We start from the raw sequence: 17312 nt of genomic DNA on the forward strand, positions 1-17312 counted from the left end.
TTAGAAAAGTCAGAGGAAAATGAGAGAATCACATGCTATACATCAAAGCTCAGAGTTATAACATGTTTAACAGGTTACATTCTTAGAACCAAATTCAATGGCATCAGAGGGAGTAACACCACTGAAGTCAGTAGAGCTCTCCCATGGGCATCAGTGGAAAATCTAGCCCTTATGCCTTATTTCAAAAAGATACACTATTAACATTTTTGAAGATGGCTTACAGTGAAAAGAGTTTCCATTTCCATCCATCACAGTCCCTTCGAAATTGTAAAGAAGTCATTGGTTGTAGATGGAATTGATGTTACTTTAGATTTATTCATTATGGATAACCAACTGTGTCCACAATCCCAGAGGTCGAAATCAAGGGACATGTCAAGTATCTGGAGAAAACAAGAGCAATGGACTACTCCATGCCAGTTTAAGAAAAGTCTTTCAAATGTGTCAGTGATATTTTTGTTGGCTGCTTTAAATCTAAGAAATGTGGGTCATTCTGATCTAGATTTATGTATTTATGCTTCCCATTTCTACTCTCTTGCCTCCAGTCTCTAATCACAATAAGCATTTCTTTCCTCAGATCATGGGGAAAGAAGGTCTGGACTATGTATTTGCAGTCCTCAACATCTCAGTGAATCTGAAAAGTCTTTATAGCAAAATCATTCATGATATTTTTCACTTTTAGGGCTGTTAAATGGAAACAATAATACTGTTGTGATTATCCCACTGCTTCTGTTACTGGTCATATCTTCCTTTAATACAGGGGCAGGAAAACTACGGCCCGGGGGGGCCACATCCGGCCCATCAGATGTTTTAATCCAGCCCTCGAGCTCCAGCCAGGGAGTAGGGTTGGGGGCTTGCCCCGCTCCGTGCATGCCAGGTCTCTGCGCGGCTCCCAGAAGCAGCAGCATGTCCCTCCTACATGTAGGGGCAGCCAGGGGGCTTCACACACTGCCCCCACAGCTCCTATTGGCTAGCAACCACGGCCAATGAGGCTGCAGGGACGGTGACTGGGGACGGGGCAGCACACATCGAGTCTCCTGGCTGCGCCTCTACGTAGGAGCCAGAGGGGGGACATGCTGCTGCTTCCAGGAGCTACTTGAGGTAAATGCCACCTGGAGCCTGCACCCCAACCTCCTCCCATGCCCCAACCCCCTGCCCCAGTCCTGATCCCCCTCCCAACCTCCGAACCCCTTGGTCCCAGGCCGGAGCACCCACCTGCACCCCTAATCCCTCATCCCCAGCCCCACTCCAGAACCCACATCCCCAGCTGAAGTCCTTACCCCCTCCCACACCCCAACCCCCAATTTCATGAGCATTCATGGCCCGCCATACAATTTCCATACCCAGATGTGGCCCTCAGGCCAAAAATGTTGCCCACCCCTGCTTTAATAGGAACATATAACTAGTTATTTAATATTAAGGCTAGTTTATTTCTCAGAGCAAATCTTTTGAACGCATCTATACTGTTTCTGCCATTATGGACCTTGTAGACTTTAACATCACTGAAAACAGTAGACATGACTCTGCCTGTCTGCCAATGATGGAAAGTTAATGGTGCTACATTGTTGAAAGCAAGAGGAGAATCAAGCCCATTATACTGTTTCTAGAAACAGGGCACCTGCAACAACCTATTAAAGGGGGTATTGATTAGTGTTGATTTACTCTGTAGGTAGTAAATAGGGCTTAGTAGATACTAGACTGGTAAAATACTCTTAAAGGAAACTTGGACGTTGGGTACATAAAAATTGCACTAATGTAACTATGTCAATGTAGGGGTATAGGAACTGATTAAATTGGTTAAGGAATTTGAAGGGATCAATGCTTAGAGGAAGAAGGAATGAAGGAGAAGAGAAAAACAGATTATTTGTCTGCCTTTCCACATAAAGCTGCTGTCCAATTCTCTGTCCTATTTGTAAGCCCTAATTTCTGTCTTTTCTTTGGACACATCCAGTTATCCAGGCAGAAAATTTGGGCATATTTTGATATTAACTTCCCTGTGTGTGTGTGTGTGTGTAACTGTATTGCTCTTCCTCTGATATTATTAAGTCACTCTACCTTGTTTATTTGTTCTGAATGCAGTTCTATTCAGAAATCTAATGCAAGAATGTATTTTATTTTTTATTTTGCACAAGATGGGCATACTCAGCAATTACAGATGAAGGGAATAAGAACCACAGGAGATTTGCCAATAATAAGTTAACTGAAAATATTGACTGTTAAACCATTTATTTTTTTTTTTTTTCATTTTTTATAATGTAATTTAAAGGATGGATTGTATGGAATTGTATGATACTCAAAGCAAAATGGTTTTGGAAGATTGGAAGAGTCTGTGGAAAGAGCTACATGAAAGATAGTTATGAATTCACTAGCGCTGGAGTGACTATGTTAGTATTAGTATATGTGTTAAGCCTCTGATCATGACAGTATGGACTGTTTCAGAAGCCTGAGTAGTCTTATTCTGAGGTGTGTGTTTGTACCGTTAAGTCACAGTGTTGTACCTTCTCTCCTGGTAAATTTGACTCCTGGGTCCTTGTAGTGAGACAATGACTCATCGGTGCTGTGCCTCCTGTCAGCCGTCCTGGAAATTAGCTCTGCCACCCCAGAGCGCCCTCTGCAGGCCGGTGTCTCACCAGCCACTGGCCCCCGTGTCCCTCCTGGACCCCGGTGCCCCTCTACAGGAGGATTCTGCCCCCTGCAGTAACCCCACAGCTCTGGGTCTCCCCACCCCGGGGAACCCCCAACCCTCTATCCCCACCTCTCCTCAGTCTATGGCTATTGCCAGTCACCATCTAGCCCCCGCTCACTGGGGCGGACTGCAGTGTATAACCCATTCATTGTTGGCAAAGGTGGGTATGGACCTGCTGCCTTTGACTAGCGCCGGGGCTGTAGCCTCTGGGGAGTTGCCAGGCAGGAGCTCCCCTGCTCCTCTTGCCTTTCCCCAGCCCTGCTCAGTTGCCTGCACTCTCAGCTCCCAAACTCTGAAGCTAGAGGGAGAGTCCTGACCCTGAGGCCTTATAACAGGGCCAGGTGTGGCCTGATCTGGGCGTGGCCCAGCTGTGGCTGCTTCCCCCAATCAGCCTAGCCGTTGCTCACAACCCTAGCCCTCTCCCAGGGCTGGCTTTAACCCTTTCAGGGCTGGAGCGGGTGACCACCCCGCTACAGTCCTCCTTAAACATTATATTGTGTTATGAAGATTCATATATAAATGATTATATATAAATCAAAAATAATATACAGGTATAGCTTTTTTCCCCTCTCAAACTAGTTCCAAATTTTTCCTTTGGAGATACTCCTAATCTGGTACATAACAAGTTTCTCAAAAGTAACCATTTATCTATCGGTTAATAGCTTCTCCCAGTCTGTTTTATCATTGCAATAATATTGTGCAAAAATGAGTGTCTAAAAATATCCACTCTATCATTGACTAGCTCTTATATTAGGCCAGAAAGTTCTCTTTAAAATAAAAAGACGAGGGGAAGCCAGGACTGTGGTTAATGAGAGCATGCCAATTAATGAGATTAGCTTTATAGACTCATTAATGCTATTAATTGGCATTACTGTCACCAATTAAAGATCCATGTTTATGTTTTAAGCATAGGCCTTAAATGAAAAACTGGTGATGTGTTTTAAAGTGCTCTTTCCTTGAAGGTGATATTTCCATAAAATATGAATTGCATTCTCTTTGGTATTAACCATCTGAAAGGATATCTAGTTCAGTTCATACTATAGTAATATGAATACTGGTGACACATCTGCCTGCTTAATGCTTAATATCAGAAGATGTTTTACTTATTAAATTACAGATCCTGAGAAAAAGATGACCTGCTGTTGCTCTCAGAACTGTGCTTTTGGGTATAATAGTGGTTCTTGCCTTTTTTGTTTTAGGGGCATTTTTTAATCTTAAGGTTTCAATGAACTTGTGTATTATTTATCTGATCTGTGACTCAACTTGTCCATTACTTACCTCTGTGTGTCTTTAGAAAGTCACTTTTAGTTAAATCCCTGGGTGCATCTCTGGGAGAATGGGCCAGATTCAAAGTTGATTCCATTGATTGGAATTGGGTAGCACTTGGCATGAATCAATAACGAATTTGGAATGTTGCTTTCAGACTAGAATTTTGTTTCTATGTGGGTGGGTAACAAATTTCCTATTCCATAATAGGCTGCATTTTTAAGGCTTTTGTTGTTATTATTTATCACTTATCACAGTAGTACCTTGCTGCCTAGTCAAGATCAGGGCTGCCTTGTGCTAGGCAACTGTACAAACAAAGAGTAATTGTCAGATCATTTACTGCTATGTTAATTTCCAGGTAAGGACTTTATAAACTTTTATTAATTTTAAGTTCTCAAGTTTTTGACTGGAATCTTTAAGTTAGAATGATCTTATAGGGAAATAAATTAGATGTCTGGGAGGAAAAGGGATTAGCTAAAATAAATTTGACCAGTTTTGATTACAATCCCCAAGAAAGGAATTGCTAAAGTAGTTTCAAATCGAGACATCTGGAATCAAAATGACTACTACACAGCGGTGTATATTGGCACTCACTAACAAAACAACTGTAGCTCTTTCTTTGAACTACTGCCTCCAGAAGAAGGTACTTCTGATACTGACATCTTAGCTCAGCCAATAAACACAAAAGTGGTTGCATTAAGTATGATACTCAGGAAGGAAAATGACAAACGCATAGAATCATAGCGTTTAAGGCCAGAAGGGACCACCAGATCATCTAGTCTGACATCCTATATATCACAGGCCACCAACACCACCCAATCACTTGCACACTAACTGCAACAACTGACATTAGACCAAAACATTACAAACATGACCACATGAACAGCTGTAGGAAAGTAGGGGCAGAAGCAGGAAAAAAATGATCTAGTAAACCCCATTATTTAGGAATACCTATGATTTTTCCCCCTGAATACTAGCAACCCATTTCTAGTATTGATGCTCTTCACAGAAGGTAAATCATAACATACAAACTGTGATGATTCAGTAAAATGTACATTTTAATGATGGCTCTTTTCTAGTTTTAAACACTGAAATGTACATGTCAAATGGGTTGGTGAATGATTTGCCACTTATGTTTGCTTTGTCTTTTAGCTCCAGACCAGTCTGAGTGAACCAATGACATTATCCAAGTCAATCTCACTTCCCCGTAGCGCATACTGGCATCACATCACCCGACAGAACAGCGTTGGAGAAATCTACAGTTTACAAGGCAAGTAGCTTTAAAAATGAAATGACATGTTCATTAGTTTCCCTCACATTGATCAGAATTCATGCTTATCATTTGCATTGGTTGTTTTCCCTTCATTTCAATTTATCAACTGTCACCAACTATAGAGGAACTCCTGAGATTTGCAATACAATTTTTTTTAGTTATTTTTTGATAAACTAATGGTGAAAATTACTTCCAGAATCACCATGCATCAGTCAATTTGGCAATGGAATTTGAATAAAACACTGTACAATGTAACTTATAAGTACCTAAAGAGTGTCTGGCATCTGGATCCGTTTCATAGTGTGTTCTGCAGAGAGCTTTTCTTGCATCTCCTTTTCCTAATAAGATAGAGTATGAGGAGGCCCAAATGATATTCATCCAAGAGTTCTAAAGGAACTCAAATATTAGATTGCAGAACTATTAACTGTGGTATGTAACTGATTGCTTAAATTAACCTGTGTTCCAGATGACTGGAGGGAGGGCTAATGTAATGCCTATCTTTAAAAAAAGCTCCAGGAATGATCCTGACAATTACAAGCTGGTGAGCCTAACTTCAGGACCAGGCAAACTGGTAGAAACTATAGTAAAGAAAAGTATTTTCACATACATAGAAGCACACGATATGTTGGGGAAGAGTCAACATGGCTTTTGTAAAGGGAAATCATGCCTCACCAATGTATCAGAATTCTTTGAGGATGTCAACAAACATGTGGAGAAGGGTAATCCAGTGGATATAGTATACTTGGACCTTCAGAAAGCCTTTGACAATGTCCCTCACCAAAGGCTCTTAAGCAAAGTAGGCAGTCATGGAACACATAACTGGTTAAAAGATAGGAAACAAAGGGTAGAAATAAATGGTCAGTTTTTAGAAAGGAGAGCGGTAAACAGCAGGATCTCCCCAGAGATCTGTACTGGAACCAGAGCTGTTCAACATATTCATAGATGATCTAGAAAAAGGGGCAAACTGTGAGGTGGCAAAGTTTTCAGATAATACAAAATTACTCAATATAGTTAAGTCCAGGGCTGACTGAAAAGAGTTAAAAGGGATTTCACAAAACTGGGTGACTTTGCAATAAAGTCGCAGATGAAGTTCAATGTTGATAAATGCAAAGTAATGCACACTGGAAAACATAAGCCTGACTATACATACAAAATGATGGGGTCTAAATTAGCTGTTACCACTCAAGAAAGAGATCTTGGAGTCATTGTGGATAGTTCTCTGAAAACATCTGCTCAGTGTGCACTGACAGTCAAAATGCTAACAGAATGTTAGGAACCATTGATAGATAATAAGACAGAAAATATTATAAAACCACTATGTAAACCCATGGTACACCCACATCTTGAACACTGTGTGCCGTTCTGGTCACCCCATTTAAGAAAAGTTATATTAGAACTGGAAAGAAGTACAGAGAAGGGCAATAAAAATGATTAGGGGCATAGAAAAAGACAGGGTCTGTTCATCTTAGAAAAGAGATGATTGATGGGGGGATATGATAGAAGTCTGTAAAATCATGGTGTGGAGAAAGTGAATAAGGAAGTATTATTTACTCCTTTAGATAACACAAGAACCAATGGTCATCCAATGAAATTAAGAGGCAACAGGTTTAGAATAATAGAAGATTAGGTTTGGAAGAGACCTCAGGAGGTCAACTAGTCCAACCCCTTGCTCAAAGCAGGACCAACCCCAACTAAATCATCCCAGCCAGGGCTTTGTCAAGCCAGGCCTTAAAAACCTCTAAGGATGGAGATTCCATCACCTCCCTAGGTAACCCATTCCAGTGCTTCACAATCCTTCTAGTGAAATAGTTTTTCCTAATATCCAACCTAGACCTCTCCCACTGCAACTTGAGAGCATTGTTTAAAATAAACATAAGGAAGTACTCCTTCCCACAATGCAGTCAACCTGTGGAACTTGTTGCTAGGGGAATGTTGTGAATGCCAAAAGCATAACTGGGTTCAAAAAAATAATTAGATGAGTTCATGGAGGATAGGTACATCCATGGCTACTAGCCAAGATAGTCAGGGATGCAACCCCATACTCTGGCTATCCCTAAACCTCTGACTGCCAGAAGCTGGGAGTGGATGACAGGGGATGGATCACCACATAATTTCCCTGTTCTGTTCATTCCCTTTGAAGCCTCTGCATGGGCTACTGTCAGAAGACAAGATACTGAGGTAGATGAACCACTGTTCAGACCCAGTATGTCCATTCTTATGTTCCTATGTATTCTGGAAGCTAGTTTCAGGGCGTCTGATTAAATCTGCATAAAACTGATGTATGAGTTTCAAGTCTAAAATTAAAACCCTTAGAACAGGGGTGGGCAAACTTTTTGGCCTGAGGGCTTCATCGGGGTGCAAAACTGTATGGAGGGCTGGGTAGGGAAGGCTGTGCCTCCCCAAACAGCCTGGCCCCTGCCCCCTATTTGCTCCCTCCCACTTCCCGCCCCCTGACTGCCCCCCTCAGGACCCCCGACCCATCCAACTCCATCCTTGTCCCCTGACTGCCCCCTCCCAGGACCCCTGCCCCTAACTGCCCCCCGGGACCCCACCCCCATCTAACCCCCCCGCCCCACTCCCCCTCCCCTGACTGCCCTACCCAGAACCTCTGCCCTATCCAACCACCTCCTGTTCCCCATCTCCTGACCGCCCCAAACCTCCACCCCATCCAACCGCCCCCTGCTCCTTGTCCCCTGACCACTGCCTCCCGGGACTCCCTCCCCTAACTGCCCCCCAAGACCCCACCCCCTCTCAAACCCCCCCGCTCCCCATCCCCTGACTGCCCCCCCAAACCTCTGCCCCATCCAACCCCCCCCCCATTCCCCCTCCCCTGACCACCACCCCCAGAACCTCCGCCCCATCCAACTGCTCCCTGTCCCCTGACTGCCTCCTGGGACTCCCTACCCCTTATCCAACCCCCTGGCCCTGGCCCCTTACCATGCTGGTCAGAGCAGCATGTCTGGCCGCCGTGCCACCTGGCCAGAGCCAGACACGCTGCCGCGCTGCCCTGCATGAGTGTACAGCCCCGCCGAGTGAACGGCGGCTTGGTTGCGGGGGATGGGGAACAGCGGGGAGGGGCCGGGAACTAGCCTCCTGGGCCAGGAGCTCAGGGACTGGTCCTATGGGCTGGATGTGGCCCGCCAGCCATAGTTTGCCCACCTCTGCCTTAGAATATCAGTGATTTTTGGTGAATATGCTTATAACTAGAGACAAATGTTCTGCCCTTGGCTTGACTAAATAGGGGCCTGATTCTGAGACATGATGAGGAAGGCAGTGTATTTTAGTGGTTAGGACCTGTACTGGGACTGCAGGGACCTGAGTTCTATTGCAGCTGTGCCAATGACCTGCTGTGTGAGACCTGGAGCAAGTCTATGTATCTCTTTGTGCTTCTGGTTCTTCTCATGCCTTTTGTCTTGTGTATTTAGATAGATCCTCCTCAAAGAGGTTACAGTCTCTTATTATGTGTTTGAACAACATCTAGAACAGTTGGGCCTTCATTTTGATTGAGACTTCCAAGTGCTACAATAACAAAAATTATTAATAATGATGAATAATGCCAAAGATGAGTAACTTCCCTTTAAGTTAAGTGGAGAGGCAGATGATTTGCCCTTCAATGGTACAGGCTCTTTATGTATTTTAAAATTTAACACATAAATAAGAATAATGTTTTCATTCAAACTGAAAAATAAAACAAAAATCTACATGCTATCTATCCCTTTGTGTAATTTGACCAGGGTTTAACAGTTTTACCTGGCTTATCTCTTAATGAGATATGTGCATGTGCACTATCAATTTACAGCCAGAGGTAGAGGTTAGATATTTCAGGGTGAAATATTTGCTGAAATATCTTGCCTGAAAAAATATTTTACACTTTTTCATGAAACCTGGTGCAGTGCAGTGCCTTGATGAAAGACCTGGGCTGTTTTGTTTTGTTTTTTAAATCATCATATAAATTAAACCCAGCAGGTGGGAAGCTCCTGCAAAGATTGCAGAAGAGAAAACATCTGTACACTAAAGCGTGTGTTTGTAAGTCCTGAATTCAACCCATAATGTAAGCATTTTTTTCTTTTCTTGCCTTATCAAAGAAGGGCAATAAAGCAGAATAACTTTCTAATCAGGCAGTTGATGCAACTTCTGAGTTTTGTATTAGAGACTCATTCCTGGTTTAGAAAATATCCCAGGACTTCATGGCTAAAAGTTTATAGACAACAAAGATGTCGTAGATGTCCTACAAACACATGCAAATATAGAGGTTACTACATAGACGTAGCAAAGGTGGGTGTTTTATATTTACAGCGTTCTTCACATGACAGGGTAATTCTGTGCAAATCTTGAAAAACAAAACAAAATTAATTGTGACCGATAACAGGATGGTGTTTAACAGCCAGTATCTTTCTGAGTGTTTTTTGTCTGTTTACCTGGCCATCTGGACATTCACATCATTGTGCTAACCAAAAGGTATTGTGGAGTTGATTGTGAAAAAGATCTTAATAATGTATTGCTTGGATGACCTTCACCATATTGTAGATATTTCACTATATTCATATAGTAATAAATATAAATAAAATGTATACGCATTCAGATATTACAGCTCTTCTCGTTATGTTCAGTTATGTTTTTGGGGGAAATCTTTTACAATATTAGCTATTTTTGACAGGACAATGTTATGGTGTTCGTCTTGTGAGACAAATATATGAGACATTGACAGTGAGACAATTTTATGGAACATTGTGCCATATCTTGTGTTTCTGAAACAGCAGCTTTGCTAGTATAGGATTAGTGTAACAAAAATGTAGGAAATAAGGCGAGGTATGTGGAATATAATAAATAATAAATAATAATAATATGCATAACTGGTTTCACAGGAGAAAATATTTTAAAATATTTAAAAATATTTAAAAATCTCTTCTGCTTGCTTCGTCCAAGCAACCAACATCACATATATCTTATCTGGTTTGGAATCTGAGCCATTTAGCCCTAATCCATGTACCAAGTTCACCCGTACACCAAGTAATGCAATTGATTGTTTGGGCAGATACTGATGAGGCGGAGACAGAAAGCTGTGTGTCAACAACATACTGGTGACAGTGTATAGCCCATGCTTTCTCACTAACCCCCAATGGCTACTTTTAATCAGAGGGATGATAAAATGGAACTGTGGGTTGAGAAAATGCTACTTCAGTGTCTAAGTTGATATTTGATGCCTAGATACTGTGATGTTTGATGCTTTAAAAATGTGAATATAATAAATAAATAGGCTTACTGCAGGGTGCTCTTTGTTTGTCTTGTTCATTGCATTCAGTTTCTTTTTCATTGGTCTACAAGGTAAATTACTCAAAAGAAATTATTTAAAAATACATGCAGATAGGATTCAGCTCTGTAAATGGGAATGGTTTGGGATTTATTCATTTTTTAATTTGTACTAATTATCATCACTTCTATCAAATCCCCTGTCATGGCTGGTGAAATGGATAAACAAGAAATCTTGAGGTGGTGTCAGCAAAGGTTATGTTCTACTGCATGTAATCATCCTATTCATATGCATGTATCATTTTTATATCTGAAGTTATGAGCATTGGCTCTACGCTTGTATTTAAAGTGTTTGCTGTAGGAAGCACATAAGGTATATTTGGTCAACATAGTGTGAAAGGGTTATTCAAGTAATTGGGAGTACTCAGCTAACAATGGACCTTGAGAGACACCAATCCACATCTGAGCTTTCCTGGGAACATTCAAACTAACATGTAAACAATGGTGTTGGCCTGAAAAAAGCTGAATCATTCATAGACAGTGACTTGCCCAGGTGACCACAAAACTCCATCTTGTGGAGGGGATTTTACACAGGAGAGGAGAGAGGTTTCCACCCACAAGAGAAAAACTATACAAGCCCCTGGAAACCCCTCCATTTTGTCTTAAGCTGGCTCAAAAGATAGCCTCTCCACCAAAGGGATGTCTGAAAGGGATTGCTGGACCCAGACTAGGAGGAAGTCTAGTCTGTAAAATAAGCTTATTGGAACATCTCTGAGAGTGAGATTTACCCGCATTTAGTTTCCTATTGTATTAGGCTTAGACTTGCATGTTTTGTTTTATTTTGCTTGGTAACTTACTTTGTTCTGTCTGTTATTACTTGGAACCACTTAAATCCTACTTTTTTATATTAAATAAAATCACTTTTACTTATTAATTAACCCAGAGCAAATATTAATATCTGGGGAAGCAAACAGCTGTGCATATCTCTCTATCAGTGTTATAGAGGGTGAACAGTTTATGAGTTTACCCTGTATAAGCTTTATACAGAGTAAAATGGATTTATTTGGGGTTTTGATCCCATTGGGAAGTGGGTATCTGCGTGTTGGAGAAAGGAGCACTTCTTAAGCTGTTTTCAGTTAAACCTGCAGCTTTTTGGGGATGTGGTTGAGACTTGGGTCTGTGTGTGTAGCAGGCTAACGTGTCTGGCACAACCAGGCAGGGCACTAAAGTCCAAAGGTGCCAGGGTAAATGGGCTTAGAGGTAGTCTCAGCACATCAGGTGGTAGCCCCAAGGGGGTTTCTGTGACCTAATCCCTCACAGTTTTCCTGATCGTTAACTCAAGAGACAGAGAATTCACATGGCTCCTGCATCCCAGAGAGAGACAGTAGACTGAATCCCCAGGAGGCCTTCATGACTTGTAAGACACAGATATCCCTTTGGGAATATAAGGAATAGAGTGAGACTCCAGCTTTATCTTTAACTGTAGGAGAAAAAGAAACCAAGTGTCATAAATATAAAGGGAAGGGTAAACCCCTTTAAAATCCCTCCTGGCCAGAAGAAAACTCCTCTCACCTGTAAAGGGTTAAGGAGCTAAAGGTAACCTCGCTGGCACCTGACCAAAATGACCAATGAGGAGACAAGAGACTTTCAAAAGCTGGGAGGAGGGAGAGAATCAAAGGGTCTGTGGGTCTGTCTTTATGCTGCCTTTGCCGGGGATAGACCAGGAATGGAGTCTTAGAACTTTTAGTAAATCATCTAGCTAGGTACGTGTTAGATTATGATTTCTTTAAATGGCTGAGAAAAGAATTGTGCTGAATAGAATAACTATTTCTGTCTGTGTATCTTTTTTGTATCTTAAGGTTTTGCCTAGAGGGATTCTCTATGTTTTGAATCTAATTACCCTGTAAGGTATCTACTATCCTGATTTTACAGAGGGGATTTCTTCACTTCTATTTACTCCTATTTCTATTAAAAGTCTTCTTGTAAGAAAACTGAATGCTTTTTCATTGTTCTCAGATCCAAGGGTTTGGGTCTGTGGTCACCTATGCAAATTGGTGAGGCTTTTTATCCAACATTTCCCAGGAAAGGGGGAGGTGCAAGTGTTGGGAGGATTGTTCATTGTTCTTAAGATCCCAGGGTCTGGGTCTGTAGTCACCTAAGCAAATTGGTGAGGCTTTTTACCAAACCTTGTCCAGGAAGTGGGGTGCAAGGTTTTGGGAAGTATTTGGGGGGAAAGACGTTTCCAAACAGCTCTTCCCCAGTAACCAGTATTTGTTTGGTGGTGGTAGCGGCCAATCCAAGGACAAAGGGTGGAATATTTTGTACCTTGGGGAATTTTTTTACCTAAGCTGGTAAAGATAAGTTTAGGAGGTTTTCATGCAGTTCCCCACATCTGTACCCTAGCGTTCAGAGTGGGGGAGCAACCTTGACACCAAGTGATTTGGTCTCTCAGATGGGACCTAGCCAGACTGGACAGTAAAAAACTGGCAAGGAGAATGTGGGGGGAGAGAAACAGCCTTGAACAAAGACGGTGTCTTGCTAGATTTAAACTTCTAGTTGCGTGTTTTCATGATCATTTGCTTGTAACCATGTCTACCATATCTCTTTTACTTGGTATAATTTAATCCTTGCTCTTTGGTTAATAAACTTTCATTATAAATCATCAGTGCTGTGCAAATTCAATAAAGTGTGCGCTTCTAGAAAGCTAACAGGTTGGAATGTTTTACTGTCTCTGTAAAGACAATGAACCTCACACTTACTCTGTGAGGGTCCAGAGAGAGAGGGACTGGTCCTTGCCTTAGGATGATTGCGGGGTGAATTTGAGACTTGTGGGCTGCTGGCAGGCTGTTGGGGTTAGAGCTCTGGACCACGAATGTACAGTCATAAGACTCCAGGGTTACAAGACAGATGCTCTTGAACCCCTTATTGCCTGGGCTGAACCCCAGACTGTCACAGTTTGCTAACACGAATGTTACCCAGGATTTCTCAGCAGATATTCTACTATTAACAGTAGCACAAGGTGTGGCCATTGATGCTAACAGGTTTAAAGGCCGATGTTATTGTATTGCAGCCTTTCTCTATGTGGGTTTCTCTATAAAAAACAGCTGATTTTTTATCCTGATTTTTTATCCTATTTTTTCTTAATCCAAGCTGCAGTGTGATCAATAATAGTTTGGTAAAGAACAAGTCTCATATGTTGGAATTTATTTTCTGTGGGGAGAGAAACTAAGTAATTTTAAGCAATATAAGTTAATAGCCAACAGAAGTCTTGTAGGAATTAATTTATAGTTTGCTCACTTCATTTGGTTTGCTAACTGCTGGGCACAAAAATGTTTTCTCCCACCTTCAGGTGTTACACTAATTAATGGTAAGCCTGGGGGTTTTCTCCATCTGTTTTGTACTAAAATATTAAATATTAGTTTTAGAGGTGACAACTGGACATCTCAACAATAGAGTACATGTTAGCTCCAATTCAGATTGCGAGTGACCTGAACAAGAACTCAAATCTACTTCTGAGGGAGTTGGAGATTTTATCAACAGAAGCCATATTTTCCAAGACTGTATATTTTCTCTGGTTCTGAGTATTGTGCATTTTCACCAAATCATAGAATCATAGAATATCAGGGTTGGAAGGGACCTCAGGAGGTCATCTAGTCCAACCCCCTGCTCAAAGCAGGACCAATCCCCAACTAAATCATCCCAGCCAGGGCTTTGTCAAGCCTGACCTTAAAAATATCTAAGGAAGGAGATTCCACCACCTCCCTAGGTAACGCATTCCAGTGTTTCACCACCCTCCTCGTGAAAAAGTATTTCCTAATATCCCACCTAAATCTCCCCCACTGCAGCTTGAGACCATTACTCCTTGTTCTGTCATCAGCTACCACTGAGAACAGTCTAGATCCATCCTCTTCGGAACCCCCTTTCAGGTAGTTGAAAGCAGCTATCAAATCCCCCCTCATTCTTCTCTTCCGCAGACTAAACAATCCCAGTTCCCTCAGCCTCTCCTCATAAGTCATGTGTTCCAGTCCCCTCATCATTTTTGTTGCCCTCCGCTGGACTCTTTCTAATTTTTCCACATCCTTCTTGTAGTGTGGGGCCCAAAACTGGACACAGTACTCCAGATGAGGCCTCACCAATGTCGAATAGAGGGGAACAATCACGTCCCTCAATCTGCTGGCAATGCCCCTACTTATACATCCCAAAATGCCATTGGCCTTCTTGGCAACAAGGGCACACTGTTGACTCATATCCAGCTTCTCGTCCACTGTAACCCCTAGGTCCTTTTCTGCAGAACTGCTGCCGAGCCATTCGGTCCCTAGTCTGTAGTGGTGCATGGGATTCTTCCATCCTAAGTGCAGGACTCTGCACTTGTCCTTGTTGAACCTCATCAGATTTCTTTTGGCCCAATCCTCCAATTTGTCTAGGTCCCTCTGTATCCTATCCCTACCCTCCAGCATATCTACTTCTCCTCCCAGTTTAGTGTCATCTGCAAACCTGCTGAAGGTGCAGTCCACACCATCCCCAGATCATTTATGAAGAGATTGAACAAAACCGACCTTTGGGGCACTCCACTTGACACCGGCTGCCAACTAGACATGGAGCCATTGATCACTACCCGTTGAGCCCAACAATCTAGCCAACTTTCTATCCTCCTTATTGTCCGTTCATCCAGTCCATACTTCTTTAACTTGCTGGTGAGAAATGTGTTTTCCAGCCACACAGCGCATTTGATCCAGTTCCCTCAAAAGCAAAGGGCAAGTTAATTGGTTAATACCTGGATGAAAATAAGTAAAATGCTTCATATAGGTTGTCAGGCTTCCTTCCTCACTCTGAACTTCAGGGTACAGATGTGGGGACCCGCATGACAGACCCCCTAAGCTTATTTTTACCGGCTTAGGTTAAAAACTTTCCCAAGGCACAAATTTCGCCTTCTCCTTGAACAGTATGCTGCCACCACCAAGTGATTTAGACAAAGAACAGGGAAAGGACCACTTGGAGTTCCTATTTCCCCAAAATACCCCCCCAAGACCTTACACCCCCTTTCCTGGGGAGGCTTGAGAATAAACAAGATGAGCACAAACCAGCCTTGGATTTTTAAGACCCAAAAAAACCCAGTCAGATTCTTAAAAAACAGAACTTTATTAGAAGAACAAAAAAAGATGAGAACAACTCTGTAAGATCAGAATGGAAGATAATCTTACAGGCAGTCAGATTCAAAACATAGAGAATCCCTCTTGGCAAAACCTTAAGTTACAAAAAGACACAAAAACAGGAATACACATTTCCTCAGCACAGTGAATTTCACAAGCCAAAACAAAGAAAACCTAATGCATTTTCTAGCTAGATTACTTACTAACTTTACCGGAGTTGGAGGGCTTGCATCCTTGATCTGTTCCCGGCAGAGGTATCACACAGACAGACAAAAGCCTTTTTTCCCCCCTCCAGATTTTAAAGTATCTTGTCCCCTCATTGGTCATTTTGAGTCAGGTGCCAGCCAGGTTACCCGAGCTTCCTAGTCCTTTACAGGTAAAAGGACTTTACCTCTAGCCAGAAGGGATTTTATAGCACTGTATACAGAAAGGTGGTTACCTTTCCCTTTATATTTATGACATAGGTGTAATAGCAAAGAGTGTGCCTGCTAAAAATGCGTTCTTTGCTATTATTCTGGGATTGCTTACACCTGTTTTGCAAAGTCACTATAATTCAAGATGAGCAACAGGTTCTGAAATTTTTTTAATAGCAGAACATAACTGACAGCACAGATGTCTTTCATTTAAAAATTGTCATATATCCTGTTTAAACATATAGTTTAAGTTAACATTTTGACTGAAATTTTGCACTGAACTGAAATTTAGTATCATAGATTTTTCTAGGGACTGAGGTGAGGCTGACTGGCCTGTAGTTCCCAGGATCCTCCTTCTTCCCTTTTTTCAAGATGGGCCTACATTAGCCTTTTTCCAGTCATCCGGGACTTCCCCCGATCACCATGAGTTTTCAAAGATAATGGCCAATGGCTCTGCAATCACATCCGCCAATTCCTTTAGCACTCTCGGATGCAACACATCTGGCCCCATGGACTTGTGCACATCCAGCTTTTCTAAATAGTCCTGAACCACTTCTTTCTCCACAGAGGGATGGTCACCTCCTCCCCATGCTGTGCTGCCCAGTGCAGTAATCTGAGAGCTGACCTTGTTCGTGAAGACAGAGGCAAAAAAAGCTTTGAGTACATTAGCTTTTTCCACATCCTCTGTCACTAGGTTGCTTCCCTCATTCAGTAAGGGGCCCACACTTTCCTTGACTTTCTTCTTGTTGCTAACATACCTGAAGAAACCCTTCTTGTTACTCTTAACATCTCTTGCTAGCTGCAACTCCAGGTGTGATTTGGCCTTCCTGATTTCACTCCTGCATGCCCGAGCAATATTTTTATACTCATTCCTGGTCATTTGTCCAATCTTCCACTTCTTGTAAGCTTCTTTTTTTATTTAAGATCAGCAAGGATTTCACTGTTAAGCCAAGCTGGTCGCCTGCCATATTTACTATTCTTTCTACACATTGGGATGGTTTGTCCCTGTAACCTCAATAAGGATTCTTTAAAATACAGCCAGCTCTCCTGGACTCCTTTCCCCCTCATGTTATTCTCCCAGGGGATCCTGCCCATCAGATCCCTGATGTTATCAAAGTCTGCTTTTCTGAAGTCCAGGGTCCGTATTCTGCTGCTTTCCTTTCTTCCTTGTGTCAGGATCCTGAACTCGACCATCTCACGGTCACTGCCTCCCAGGTTCCCATCCACTTTTGCTTCCCCTGCTAATTCTTCCCGGTTTGTGAGCAGCAGGTCAAGAA

At 42.2% G+C, this 17312-nt stretch overlaps 1 protein-coding gene across 5 annotated transcripts in view; it reads left to right on the forward strand.

Moving 5' to 3' along the window:
• DOK6 (docking protein 6) overlaps positions 1–17312 on the forward strand; it is a 431293-nt gene that overhangs the window by 344837 nt on the left and 69144 nt on the right. For all 5 annotated transcript variants that reach the window (XM_073331713.1, XM_073331715.1, XM_073331716.1 and 2 more), the window contains one exon: positions 5102–5219. In XM_073331713.1, the coding sequence (XP_073187814.1) occupies positions 5102–5219 (118 nt within the window). The remainder of the gene's footprint in view (positions 1–5101; positions 5220–17312) is intronic.

Source organism: Lepidochelys kempii, chromosome 2 (assembly GCF_965140265.1).
Source record: "Lepidochelys kempii isolate rLepKem1 chromosome 2, rLepKem1.hap2, whole genome shotgun sequence".
NCBI classification, from domain to species: Eukaryota; Metazoa; Chordata; order Testudines; family Cheloniidae; genus Lepidochelys; species Lepidochelys kempii.